The sequence below is a fragment of the Ptychodera flava genome, chromosome 6 (assembly GCF_041260155.1).
Source record: "Ptychodera flava strain L36383 chromosome 6, AS_Pfla_20210202, whole genome shotgun sequence".
NCBI lineage: Eukaryota > Metazoa > Hemichordata > Enteropneusta > Ptychoderidae > Ptychodera > Ptychodera flava.
In genome coordinates, this window is record NC_091933.1 from 34386435 (window position 1) to 34400863 (window position 14429).

The 14429-nt window shown below is 37.5% G+C and overlaps 2 protein-coding genes across 4 annotated transcripts in view; one reads left to right on the plus strand and one right to left on the minus strand.

Moving 5' to 3' along the window:
- Positions 1-312: 312 nt before the first annotated feature.
- LOC139134457 (UPF0739 protein C1orf74 homolog) lies at positions 313-1738 on the minus strand. Its single transcript, XM_070701317.1, has 2 exons — positions 982-1738; positions 313-338 (listed from the first exon to the last, which is right to left on the minus strand). The coding sequence occupies exons 1-2, from the start codon at positions 1736-1738 to the stop codon at positions 313-315; spliced, it is 783 nt and encodes a 260-aa protein (XP_070557418.1).
- A 232-nt stretch (positions 1739-1970) lies between these two features.
- The window catches only part of LOC139135573 (trichohyalin-like), a 66774-nt gene continuing 54315 nt past the window's right edge, over positions 1971-14429 (plus strand). For 2 of the 3 annotated variants that reach the window (XM_070703035.1, XM_070703037.1), the window contains exons 1-13: positions 1971-2125; positions 3542-4161; positions 4685-4773; positions 5619-5785; positions 6325-6618; positions 7259-7496; positions 8369-8549; positions 9130-9338; positions 10949-11072; positions 11352-11509; positions 12142-12313; positions 13209-13317; positions 13960-14215. In XM_070703035.1, coding sequence (XP_070559136.1) covers positions 3583-4161; positions 4685-4773; positions 5619-5785; positions 6325-6618; positions 7259-7496; positions 8369-8549; positions 9130-9338; positions 10949-11072; positions 11352-11509; positions 12142-12313; positions 13209-13317; positions 13960-14215 — 2576 coding nt within the window. In that variant the 5' untranslated portion in view covers positions 1971-2125; positions 3542-3582. Of the gene's footprint in view, positions 2126-3515; positions 4162-4684; positions 4774-5618; positions 5786-6324; positions 6619-7258; positions 7497-8368; positions 8550-9129; positions 9339-10948; positions 11073-11351; positions 11510-12141; positions 12314-13208; positions 13318-13959; positions 14216-14429 lie in introns of all 3 variants that reach the window. The other variant, XM_070703036.1, reaches the window with a different exon arrangement.

The window sequence follows — 14429 nt, forward strand, 5'->3', positions numbered from 1 at the left end:
GATCCTAAATGAGTGGCATCTCCGTTTGGATGTACTTTTCATGGACATTGCATGTAAACTTAAATGATGTAGCACAAATGATGAATCAATCCAAGGAATTTTACATTGTTTTCCACTGGATTCTCTGTAGAGAAGTCCACACTCTCCATTGATAACAGTGGGTTTGAGCCAAACCATTGTGGTGATGGGGTTAAATGTACCGGTGGCTAAAGTTCTGGTGGCTTCCTCCAACATTCAATTCTTTCACCATCAGTCCATGTTTTAGTACCCCCCCGCCACTGTATTTACAGTATTTCCATGGGCAGACCTTGTCTAGAACCTCTCTTCAGTTTCAAAACCTACAGTTGAAGCATAGTATATCATAACCACAGACTAGGAGTCTTGTCCGTGTCGTAACTGAGGAGAGGTCCTAGACCAGGGCAGGGAAGTTGGTGTGAAAGAGTGATGAGAAACTGAACATACATGTAAGTATCATTTAAAAATTTGTGATTTGTACATGTTTGATTCCCTATGACTGTATGCAGAACTATGCTGAGGTGAAGAAGTAGTAGTATATGAAACTGCAATGGATGCATTCAGGCATCAAACGTCCTACATCGGAATGTGAAACTAAATTCCTTGCATTGACCACATTCAATCATGAAAGAACTAAGACTAGTAGTGGAAACAGCAACTGACACACTCTTTTCACATCATGTACAAATTCTTTAATTTCTTAAAAAAAAATTTACTAGAAAATTTTATGGAAAGCGAGAAAATAGCTTATGATTTAAGCCATTCAGATCATGGACGTAACAAAGGGACTTTTTTACATCATGTTCAGACTGTGATAGTTGACTGTTGATTTTCTCTTCCAAATTGAGCGAAATGGTTGGCGGTTGATAGGCAGAGTCCTTGCAAGTCAGACTTTTCTCATTCAGAGAGAGACAGTCGGTAAACATACGGTCGATTGACTGTACTGACTAAGTGTTAGGAATTTACTGTTTGCAACCTTCTGTTTGACAGAATCAATCCAAGTAATTATGCGTTTTTCGAATGCTGGACTAAGACTTTCTGGAACACTGAAAGAGTAAATTTCTGTCGGGCTTATCACACGAGACTGCACTTGATGATCGTCAGCGTTTGTGCGAATTTCAGTACAGATTTTGTGAACTATCAATGGGGTCATCCCAAGACAATTCGCGGGTCCATCAATTTTTCCATTATCCCAGTAAACAGCCGGATAGCCAAGTAGAACACCAAACATGGTCGGTATACACCACTGTTCGTAATCAAGAGGAGGTATAACCAGAGGTTTGTCACTATCGCAAGTATCTGTCCCAACTTCATGTAGCGACGTCTGTAGTTGGCCTATGTGACGTTTAACAAGCCTTTGACGTTCCCCCTGAACAACCCGTGGATGCCGCAGCTCCCCAGAGACGTCGACGAGGAAATGCTCCTCTTCACTAAATTCTAAACAATTTAAATGTGTTCTCAGTGTGGTCGGATTGTACACGAAGACATCATCGAGCAGCAGAAGGCATTTCAATCCTTGTGTGACATCTTGGCGATCGAGGAACATCTGCAGGTCCTCTGCGTCAGCTATCGCATAATCGAACAGAAAACTTGGTTTAACTCCTTCTGCAACAGCTATGATATTGTTCATTATATCACTCTTCCTCTTCCGACATGATTTGGGCAAGTATTTTTGAATATTCCGATCCCATTCAGAAACGTCAAGCTCGGAGGGCGCCGCCATACTTACCCCATAATGCAATATTGTAGTCCCCCTCTGACGTTCATAATATTTTCAAAACAATCCACAGATAGTGGTTTTTGCTCTAGAAATGCCCAAAAAAATGATGTCAAAGGTTAAAGATTAAGATTCTGAACTACAAAAATGATCAGATGTACCTTATAAGTAAAAACTTTTATTCACTGTATCATAGAATCATAACAATATATACGCTAAAGGCGGTCTCAACACTTTTTTAAGAGAGCTAGAGCGGTCCATGGTTACGTTTACGTCATATGTAAGCTACCTGGGATCTAAGGACCCAGGTAAACGACCTTCTCGGTCTCGGCACGTTCAATCTGTGTGACGGGAAAAAGGAGATTCGTTGTAATTTTGGTAGTACTATCAGGGGTAAGTTAGATATTTTTCAAATCGTCTTAGGGCGATTGAGGCGCTGCAATGTCAGTGTTATTCCTTTTTCAAAGGTGTGTTTTGAAGAAACCGGATCTCTTGAGATTGATCGTGTTATTTTTAGAAACGTCATGTTGACAGTACCCTCAGTGTGACAAGACATTCGAAAGCAAAACACCCATCTTGGACTGAGGGCTGCACGTATATCAGGTTTTAATTTTCGAAGAGAGATATAAATCTGTATAGTGAGTTTGGGAGAAACCCCCCAACAATGTAACTTGGCTCTGATCTTTTTCAAACTCCAAAGTTTATAATTTATGGACCGTGGTTTATGAATGTATTTCTTCACCCAGTAACATACGAACACTGGAACAGTGAGAACTGAATTAGTTATAATTGATATGTAGGTCTGTATATTTTTCTTTTGCGATATATATTGACACACCGGTTTCCTCCAAGTATGAGAACAGTATTTATTCAAAGTATATTTGGTCTCTAACAGCAAGAACCAGGGCATTCATGCATCATGGTCAATTATTGATAGAGCATGGAGTTACTTTCATGCAAGCGATGTAATCTTTGTCGATCAGGAAAGTTACACACAATAAATGCTGCTAAATCTACGCTGTTAAACAAATGCTCTGACTTGATTTCAAAGTGTCACCATAAAAAAATATGTTATTCATCAAATTTTAAGACCACCTATAGTGGTACATCCCAACCATATAAATGAAAGTGAGTCCTAAAGCATGCATATATATATATATATATATATATATATATATATATATATATATATATATATATATATATATATATATATATAATATATATATATATATATATATATATAATATATATATACACACCAAAACTTGTTTGTATCTTCTCAGAGGGGTAAAGTGCTCGATGCAGGGATGCAGAGCAATATTACGATAAATATGAGACACATCAAGTATGTTTGGTACCTATTACTCGAGTTTCACGCATACACGCGATCGTCAGATAGGTAGATTTTATTTATCAATAAAATCTGCCTATCTGACGATCGCGTGTATGCGTGAAAACTCGAGTAATAGGTACCAAACATACTTGATGTGTTCTCATATTTATCGTATATATATATATATATATATATGTATGTATGTATGTATGTATGTTTGTATGTATGTATGTATACACTCACACATACACCAGTGTGTGTATATATATATATATATATATATATATATATATATATATATATATATATATATAAAGTATTATATTATATATTGTATTGTATTATATATTATATAATGTATATGTGTGTGTGTGCGTGTGTGTGTGTGTTTCTTTACCCAGTGACATGCCAACTGTAAGGACCAAACCAGTTATAATTGATATGTAGGTCTGCATATTTTTCTTTTGTGATAGATATTGACACAACAGTTTGAATCCGTCCAGTGCCTCCAATCATGGTTTTGACAGTGGGAGAGAGTAACCTCCCATTGGAGGAGGCAGAACTTGACGCAATTTACACCATCTTGGATCCAATGTTCCAAGGTTACATTACCGTCCAACAACTAAAAGACTTCCATGAGGCAATTTACTTTTCGTCCATCGACAAAGACCAAGTATCTGCCGCTGTCGAACAGGTTTGCGGAGAAGATGCAGATGAGAAGTGTACCAGAGAGCATTTCATGCCTGTCCTACTTGAGATGGAGAGACGGAAAAGTCTAGAACAGAAGTTGCTGTGGGATTTCAAAGCACTGGACACCACTGGAACCAGCACCATTTCTGTGAAAGACGCTCTGTTGCTCTTCAGAGCTACCCACGAGGAGAAGTTTTCCATATCGACCTGGAGAAAATTTATGAAGTCTCGCGACTTTTCCAGTGATCCTGTGTCTTTCCATGAAATCCGGATGTGGCTGTGCAGCATTCCAACAGGAGATCCGATGACTGAATCAGAATTTCAAGAAGAGAAAGAGAAACTTGAGTCAGAGCTACGCAGACGTGAAAGTAAAAGATATGAACAGGCAAAACAACTCCTTCAGGTGTGCAAACGGTTATATATAAAACAGAAAATTTAGTAAGAGCAATGAGCAATTGCCTGTGTCATTCTAACCCCAGTACATTTTTGTACATGCACTCACCATTGTTAGTTTTTGTTGGTTGCACACCAAGATCTATCCTAGTCCCATCTAAAATAGTCACCGAACAAACCACAGTATATATAGTATATTCTCCTTGTTTATATACATGTATGTTACTGCCCTGTGTGCTGACCTTGCAAAGAATATCTATGCAACAACACCATTGCAGAGAATACAATTGTGATTCAAAACAAAGAGAAATGGCCGCTGATGTGAAAGAATAGTGTGAAATGTGTACAATGTGCAACAAGATTCTCAAACTACTATTGGTGCAACGAACAGTTTTATGCTTTTCTGCATACTGTGTCATTTGTCTGGCCTATCCATTATATACACACGGGTAAGTAAGTGATCTGTTAGTGGTTGTTCAAAATCATTCGACTCCAAGAGCATGGTTTACAGACATTTTTCATTTGCTCTTTAGGAAGATGACCAGAGCATTGCAAAGACAACGTTACAAAATGAAGCGTATCAGGATAAATTCCAAAGGAGTGCCAAGAGAAAGTTAAACAGGTAGGTCTAATCTTTGATACATGTACCCTAGTATGTTTCCTATGCGGTTATTTGTCCCATTGAAGATGAGATATCACAAACATGTTTTATGAAATAGAGATATACTTATCTAATAATTGAAATGAAATAATGATTATAGTGAAATAATGATAATCTCACAATTTCATTTTGTGAATTTGAATGAACGACAGCACCACATTCTCTATTGTTATCCTCAATTTAAATGATATATATATAAAATTATCAATTTAATTTTGCCAAGTCCTTTATCATTTATTTGCAAACTTAAGGGGGCAATAGCTGTAAATTTTTATAACATTTTCATTATTTTTGTTCTGTGAAAAACTTGCATTTTCCTATCTTTTTTTCCTTAAATAGATGTTAAAATACAAAGTATGGGCCTTGTTAATGTAATACAAAATATATATGGTAAACAATGTTATTGTTTACCACTGAACTCCTGTCTAGACTAAATTTAATTTTCAGCATTACATGACACAATACACAGGCATACCTGTAGTATTGATAAAGTTCAATTCAACATTTCATATGTTGACATGATTTTAAAAGAAGCACTAGAAACCGAACAAAAATACTAGAAAATACATTGAATGTTCCAGCTTGTGTCTGGAGCCTTAAGATTGAGTTAACTTTACTTGGGATAAAGAACTACAGGAACTTGAAGTTTTTGAAATGTGGAGAATTGTGAAAGGCCTTCTTTTAAAAGTGATGTGGATGTATAGTGTTTACATGCATTACAAATATGAACCATTGCAACTTGAGCAAGATTTAGTACATGTATGTCTAATATCCTTATGCCATTGTAACATTCCTCTTCCTCCAAGGTGGGAACAGCAAGGCATAGAGGCACTGATCTTTGACGATGGGGAAGATGTTGACGTACACAAACCACGGGACAGGGTAGGGGTCAATGACCTTTTGGATGCTCTTGAGAACAAATATGACATCTTAAGGGAGAAGTTATTCTGGGAACTCATCCAGAAAAATGTTGGTAGGTATTTGTACATGTGTAAGCTTGTTTCACTTGCTTAATGAAGAACAAATTTGGGTTGCAGCAATGGCTTTGATAGGTAGGGTCATTGTATAGTTTGCAGTGGGTTAGATTAGGTCATGTGTAGGTTGCAGTGGGTTAGATTAGGTCATGTATAGTTTGCAGTGGGTTAGATTAGGTCATGTATAGGTTCTAGTGGGTTAGATTAGGTTATGTATATGTTGCAGTGGGTTAAATTAGGTCATATGTAGGTTGCAGTGGGTTAGATTAGGTCATGTATATGTTGCAGTGGGTTAAATTAGGTCATGTGTAGGTTGCAGTGGGTTAGATTAGGTCATGTATAGATTACAGGGGTTAGATTAGGTCATGTGCAGGCTGCAGTTGCCTAGATTATGTCATGACTGTATAGGTTGCAGTGGGTTAATTAGGTCATGCATAGAATGTAGTGGGTTAGATGAGGTCATGCATGGGTTGCAATGAATTCACATTGAACCCGTTTTAGGATCAAATAGTTGACTTTACACACATTGACTTGACAGGAGACACGGTGTGGTCCACACTGAGTGAGAGCGAGCAGCAGGAGTTGCTACTACAGTTGAAGGTCAAGGAGAAGAGATATCGCAGAGAAAACAAGGTTGACAAAGTCGGTGAGTTAGCTGAATCCCAGCAGCTCTATGAACGCCGATTGATTGCAACAATGGGTGAACTTCTTCACATCCATGAAAATCGTCGGATTGATGATGAAAGTAAAAGATCACAGTGGCTGTCTGATGGAAAAACTGATGATGATATCAATGAGACACTGAATCAAGAATACCAACAACTTATAAAGGGTGAGTGATTGTACTATTTATATGAAATAACCATAACCAATGCAATTTGTCTGTTTATTATTGTAGTTTACTTTGTGTTAGATATGTCAGCTTTTCTTTATTTACTTTTTACATTGGAATTTCAAAACATTGAGGATTTCAACATAGTTTCCAGTAATTGAAGAGAAAATTGATTTTTAGTCACATAATTCAGTTGTGAATTGAAATGTTATTGTGTATGTGTGCGTGTGAGAGAGAGAGAGAGAGAGAGAGAGATCAGACTGACAGAAGATTGGTAGACAGACAGACACATATACAACAGAGAAAAGGGTAGAAAGAATTTTTTTCATCTGTGTACAGTACAGGGTCTGTACGCTCCTGGAAAGTTCTTGAAAGTCCTGGATTATTAAAAGCCTCTTGGAAAGTCCTGGAAATTGATAATGCACCTTCAATTTTCAAAAATGAAGATGATAAGTTGTGATTCGTAAAATGATACAGTGTATTAAAATGATATGTTGTAAAAATTACATCTGGAAAATGGTATTGTAGATCTCAAAAAGTCCTTGAAAATTGCTGAAAAAGTCCTCGAAAATCAGATAACCTTTGTATAAATGTACTTGTTTAGTTATCACATTAATTTCTTTGCTACAAATCAATGCAGGTGAGAGTACAAGTGGTGAATTACTGATTGATCTCCACCAGCGTCACTCTGCGGAGAAAGAGAATCTTCTGGCCAGACTGAGTACAGGTAGCAGCCGGACACTGACCAAGGCTGAAATGATAACACAGTATGCACACATCCTATGCCATCTGAGATACGCCCAGCAGGAGGAGTCCTTTGAGTTTGCAAACACGGCTACAGGCTTGGCTGAAAGACCACAGTTGTATAAAAGTGCTAAGTAAGTCATGTCAAGTTGTTTGCACATTTTTATCACAAAAAACATCAAAGCTTCAATGTGTGTGGTAGCAAAATATAAGCATAGCAAACAAAATGATTCAACACTGAAATAAAACAGGGAGAAAATAGACCAATCAGAAAGTCAGTGAACAGAGTCACAAAGTAATTCCAATTCTGCCGTTTTTATCATGCTACATTTTCAAAGTAATATTTGTGTGTAACGTCTCTGACTGTATAAATCATGCCTATATAAAAAATCTGAAAACCACTGTGACAAGTTATATATTGTTACAAATATTTTGAATGTGTAAAGAAATATTTTTTGTTTTGAAACCATTGACAAAGATGACTTCAAAAACATTGAGTTTATGGTAATAGTGATATCACAATTATCCAATAATAAGAGAGAAAATCTTTCAAAAATGCTCTCTGAGATGGACAACACAAAGAGCAATATGTTGGTCTCATTCAGCTTTCGATGATCAGTGCCTAGGTTTGCAGTCCTGCACTGACTACTTGTCAACTTTTACTCTGCTGTACAATGTTCATGAATTGGTATTCTGTAAATAATCATATGAAAGCGGTATCAGAGTCTGTTTGTAACAGAGATTTCTTGAAGATCCAAGAGTCCAAATGTTTATAAGAGGATGAATGAGCCCCATAGAATGGAAAGCAGAATGCTAATTTTTCACTTGTTTATGAGGTTTTCATAGTTTTGATGTGTTATTACCGCGTTTCTTTCTGAGATTTACAGTCATCACAGATTTTAATTTTCAGTTCCAAACAGCAAAAGCAAGCCCTTCATCATACTTTGGACGTGTAGAGACATATATCAGACATCATACATGGTAATTTGCATTGATTTTTCCCAAGGTTTGACTATGATCGTAGCAGGCAAGAATCCCTGGCTCTGCACCGTTTACAAACATGGAAGTCAAAGAAATCCACAAAGTTTGAAGATGAAAGATTACATGACAATCTAAAGAAAGGTGTTGTGGATTTACATGAAGATATTGTGACGACTGCTGTGAAGAAACATGCCCATGAGAGCGAGGTGAGTGAAAAATTAGTTGTAAGATAAATCTTGATCATTATTTAGATAAAATTTGTGAGTCATAAGTTCTAATTTGTGACACTCTATGCTTTGACTGACTATTCAAATAATTTTTGACCATACTAAATTATGTGGCACTTTGAATAATTCTGTCCTCAGATCAACATGGGTAGTCAGGTCATTGCTCTGTCTTTGTACAGAGACTCTGTGACAGCACCGATAACATCCTGTATGCAATTGTGTGTCTTTACTGCAGAATGTTGTGTTGAGAAGAAAAAAAAGAGAGTTTCAACAATACTTCCGCATGTTATGCTAACGGACACATTAAACTTATCAAATAGTTTAACAAAACAATGAAGCAAAATCCTGATGTTTATCCACTGTTGTTTTCCTTTTCAAAGCACTTGAAAATTTTCCATTGAAAACTATAATGTTTTGTACTTTTAGAGAACAGCTGCATGGATTTTCTGCAGGCCAGCATGCTTCAAATGTATGTACATGTACAATGCAAAAGCTGTAACTTGCAACCATTCCATGCATGTTTCCGTAAATTTTCACCTGCACTCATGTATTTTTCCAGGTGATGATATATCTCTTGCAAGGCAAGGAAAGTGAGACAGCCAAATCAGCTGGAAGACGTCTCAGCAAGGACCAGAGAGACAAGAGACTGAAAGAACTACGAGCTCAGAGAACGAATTGGAGACAGTCTCCGTCTCAGTATTTGATGTCCAAACGCTCTTTGCATCGACGGTTATTACAGGAGGGTGTTGGACTCTACCATGAACAGAGGTACAGTAAATCAAAGATACAAACTTTAAACTGACATGGTACATTGTTTTGGGGGTTCACTTTATGTGCCAAGAAGATGACGCCAATGATACTCACACAGTCGTGTTATAAGGGACTCCATCCATCAAATTTGTTGAATGTTTAAGAGTTCTTCTGTATCAAACTGCAGATTCCTGGTCTATTCCATAATCATTCTATAAAAACCAGTGTCAAAGACTAGGCCAGGATACAGTACCAGTATCAACAAGTGTGGTTATTCATGAGTTTACATTGTTGCATACACCTACTGACATTATCACAGCTTGGCTTAGACATGTTTAACCCTTTGCACCCTGTGACCCCCTGGTACCCTATGACATGCGGACGCTTTTGTCCGAGCCGGGTTCAAAGGGTTAAACTTTACTTGAAATTGCTTAAAGTTTACTTGGAAGTGTTAGAATTATTGTGATCTCCGGGTTGGACAAGACTGGCAGCCACTGTGAAAACACCCTTCACTGCAGGGGCTTACATACACTGCACATCAATTGTACCTGGTTTTATGTGTAATGATACTTTCTGAATGTGTGTTCTATATGATACCTCTATTCTGCTGTGTAAGTGTATAGAGGCCCTGTCACACCTTGATAATTTAGCCAGCGTATGCCAACTTATGAAAAATTTGGCGAATATGCTGGGCACACTTCAAATACGTTATGGATAAGTTTTGTATAAGTTATGAGCACGCTGGAGCACGCTGGTATACGTCGTAGCACGGCGAGGTCGTCGAAAATTTTTTATGCATGCACAAAACTTTTCGACATGCCAGCGTATGACTCATACGTCCCGCACACGTGTGCCATAAGTTGTAGGTACATGTAGGTTATGCACACGTTACTTGTAAGTTACTCATAAGTCAAAATGTGTCAAGATAATTGTCTAGCATACCCAAAACGTATTTTTAAACTATGATTACGTTATTAATATGTATGTGCCCAAAATTGAAAACTTCATCGTAGTTCAGCGTAAGCCAGTATTTAAGAGAATTTTCGTACATCGGCATACACTGGCTAAATTGTCAAGGTGTGACAGGGCCCTTAGTGATATACATGGTATGCAAGGCCTGCTTTGTTGTACTTTTCAGTAAACTTTCAGCAATTTTCAGTAAATTTTAAAATGTCCCACACATCTAAATGGCTTAATTTTAGGAGTAATTCGCTATTCAACGATGACGTATTCTCATATAGACTGCATTGATAAACAGAATACTGGCAATGTCAGTATGTTGTACAGAGAGTGTGATAAGAAATAATGACACAAAGTACTCTGAGAAAACCAGGTGTGTCCATTCAACACAACAAAAGTCTCATTCAAATTGGATAGGTATTTTCTTACTTTCATCAAAATTATTAGTTCATGTGTTCATCTGTGTTGGGAACTCTGAACTGTCTCATATCCATTTGATCTTTAAAGTGGATGTTTAAATATTGTTATAACATACTGTCATAGCAGTGTTACACTGGATGGTGAAGATGGTGTACAAAGCTATGACTCCAACAAATTTTACTGAAATTCTACAGAAACAGTCTCTTACTTGTGGCTGGTCTCACAATTTCTTTTCTTTTATTCCAAAGACGTGAAGAGGTGAAATTTGGTCACAACTTGGTAGAAATAATGGTGTCTGCTAATGTGTTGGCTGACTTACAACAGAAACAAGACAGAGAAATGAACTTGCTCATTTCCAACATGCAAAACAAGGTGAGCAAATTTAACCCTGCAACGTTTTGGTTTGGTCCAAACCTATTGTTAGTGATGGTCATTTTGGACCTGTTTACTTGGATGTAGGGTGAAATGGTTGAATCAGACAAGTCTTTATAAGAGAAACGTGGATGATAAATAACATACTAATGTTTTTATCATAAATGATCAAAGAATCATCAATATTCATGGCTAGTGATGATTAGAAATGAGCGCTTATTGTAAAATTGAAATTTCTTGATCAATTAAACCACAATTTCATTTTCTGTGAATGTGTAGAGTCTGAAAGACCTGACAGAGATGAAGAAATTTGAAGAGAGAAGCCTAGTGGAGGAGTGGCTGGATAACATTTCAGCAGTGGTGTTGGGAACCTTTGAGTTGACCCATGAAGAACAACAGTTGATACAGTCTCTGGAGAGTAAATATGATATCATCAGGTGAGTTGTGTGATGTCATCAGGTGAATGGTGTGATTCATCAGGTGAGTGGTGTGATGTCATCAGATTAATTGTATGATGTCATCAGCTGAGTTGCATGATGACATGTCATTAGTAGTAGCTGTATGATGTCATCATGCCAGTGAAAGCACCCTGGTAGTATAGCAAATCTGACACTATTATATCCCTGTTTGGTAAAGAGTGAAATCTGGAACATGGTCAAAGTTATATGCCTGATAGAATTGTTCCACCACTAATTTAGGTGATCACAAAATGGTTACTTCGTACCTTTGCATCAGATAGATTGACATGATCCATAACACTAAAAGACATCACATGAATAACCATCCTCTTTAGAGGTATGCAGGGAGTGATAGCAGCCTTCCAATAACAGAATAAAGTAAAACAAATCTTGAGACACATGTCAATCAGAGAGGTCTTACATCGCTTAGAAAGTTAAAAAACAAAACAAAAGTTATATTAATTTCCCTTGTGCAAAGCATATTTCATCATAAACACATGGCACATAAAGTCACTGCCAGTGGAAAACAAGAATTAGTGGAGTGTTGTACATAAGTTAAAAAGTCAGCCAGTGGCCATTGTTTACATACTCACTTTTGTTTTCAATGTCAGGGAGAAACTGTTGTCAGATTCTCTGATACGACAGCATGGGGATGTTGCCTGGAAGAATATGTCTTCTGGTGAAAGAGAAAAACTATTGGAAAAGAAGATCTTAGAAGAGAGACGTCTCAGACAAGAAGGCAAACTTGATGAACTTGGAAGACTGCTTGGAGACTTTGCCAAGGTAAATCATGAATCTAGTTGAATAACTTCAAATTTAGATGATGAAAAGTCCCACTATCTGTGACTTTTATAGGTTAAAGCATGCATTATCTTAAGTGTTGATGGTAAAACTGTCCAATATCTTCAAACTTTGATAGTAAGACATTCTTATATCTTTCAAGTTTGATCACTAATATCTCATATCTTCAACTGTGCATGCTAAAACTATCCAGTGTGGCATAGAATTTAATTTTTAACAGTTTACAGCCCTTCATATAGTCTGGCAGAGACCCTGCGATTCGCGTTCTCCCTTGTTGGAACATGCGCCCTTCAGAGACGCGACGCGAATCCCAGGGTCTGGACGTTCTTGCAAGCGACCGGTCGGATTTCTGCCTGATCCGGGTACTTTATAGAACTCCACACGTCCGTTAATCAAATAAAAATGACAAGTACCATGGTCAAATAAACTTAAAAATGAAAATAAAAACATACCACGTATATAGGTCTACCGGCTACTAGTACATATTCTCTCCCGCCCAGTTAGATAGGTGTTTCTTTTGAGGTCACTACCTTATGAATATTCATACCCTTGCAAAACGGACAGTCGCTGTGTCTGGCAGCGCGTGCTCACAGCTGCACAGCGTAGTCTTCGAATGCAGGCCCGTCGTGGGCGCGCACAAAACAGGCACAGCGACTGTGGAGAGTCTACCCTTCAGAGTGTGCACTACTGTACCAGTACTTGTATGTGTATACGTACTGCAACTGCTACTGGTTTCAATCAGTGCACAGTCCTTCCATCATAGAGCAGAGCACAAAGCTGCACCAAGTCCACTTTTTTCAGCACCCACAAAAGAATTAAAGGTGGTGTGTTTTAAAAGTAAATTTGATCACGCCTTCTTCATCTTTTCTTTTCCAAGTTGCCTCTCGATCTTGAAGATGTAATGGGAAGAATTAAACTTGAATACGACAAGAAATTCCAGGAGAAGCAAGCCAGACTCAACCAAGATCCACAAATGGCTGACAGTGGTATGTTGCTTTTTATAGATACATACAATGAGATTTCTGTGTACACTAGAGTAAAGAGTGGTAGTGTCTTCAAATGTTACATGTAGTTGTATTAAAGGAAAACTGTCATTATCATTTAATCTTTTTAATTCTGACAACTATCGATCTGTAACATCCCTTTATGTACAAATGTAACATTATTTGTTCTCAAAGTTTACATCTCCTCATTTGTTAAATGTTCTATGAAATTTAAACAAAACATTTTGTGATCATGTGGCCTCGAAGTAGCCAAAAGATTACATTGATTTTTCATTTGATAATTGTTAAATGCGCTGGTAGAGCAGCATATTTGCAACACATACATTGTCATGAGTGCCATAGGCTGAAAAACATAATGTGTGTGATATACATGTATGAGTCCAGGTCAAGATACAACTTTCACAGGAAGATATCATAAGCATTAGATTTTGTACAAAGGGTTTAGCTATTTTCCAAGATTCCTACTATGATGACACTTTATATAAGCTATCAATGACTATGACAGTAGAATTGTCAACTTTACTGTACAAGGAGAAAAAATCAGAGCTAAAATACAATAACACAACAAAAGTAATCTTCATGAAGGCAACCAAAGATGCATACTGCTCTTATTCTTCACAACAGAAATTGGAGAACCTCCACCAGTCAGGAAGACTGGCAACTTGCTGGGTGATCTCCAACACCGATATGAAGAGGACATGGAGGACCTAATGAGCATGCTCAGAGGGGAAGGCGGGAAGATTCTCGGTGAACAAGAAAGAGGGCAGCTCCTAGGAAGACTGAAGAGAGAGACATTCAGAGCTGTCAGGGAAGAGAAGTTTGTGGGCACTGCTTTGATGGTGGGCATGGCTGAAAGATGTCCCATAAACATCAACATTAGGTAAGGGAGAGAGAAATTCTGAAAATGATGCAAAAATTGTTGAAACACTATATTTTAACAGAATAGTTTTGGTGTGACAAAAGCAGATGACAGACAAGAATTGACCTACTAGGGGGTCATGAAAACGTCCATGTTTATAAGACCCATTATTATATTTAAGCAATAAAGCACACCCAGTGATGGCATACCACAAGATTTTGACCAGTTCACGACA

Excerpts from the sequence above, each read along its gene's own strand:
- LOC139134457 (XM_070701317.1), bottom strand. The coding sequence starts at position 1,738 with ATGGCGGCGCCCTCCGAGCTTGACGTTTCTGAATGGGATCGGAATATT. Across the intron at positions 339-981 it reads CAAACAGAAGGTTGCAAACA|GTTTTGAAACTGAAGAGAGG; the intron begins GTAAATTCCTAA and ends CTTCAACTGTAG.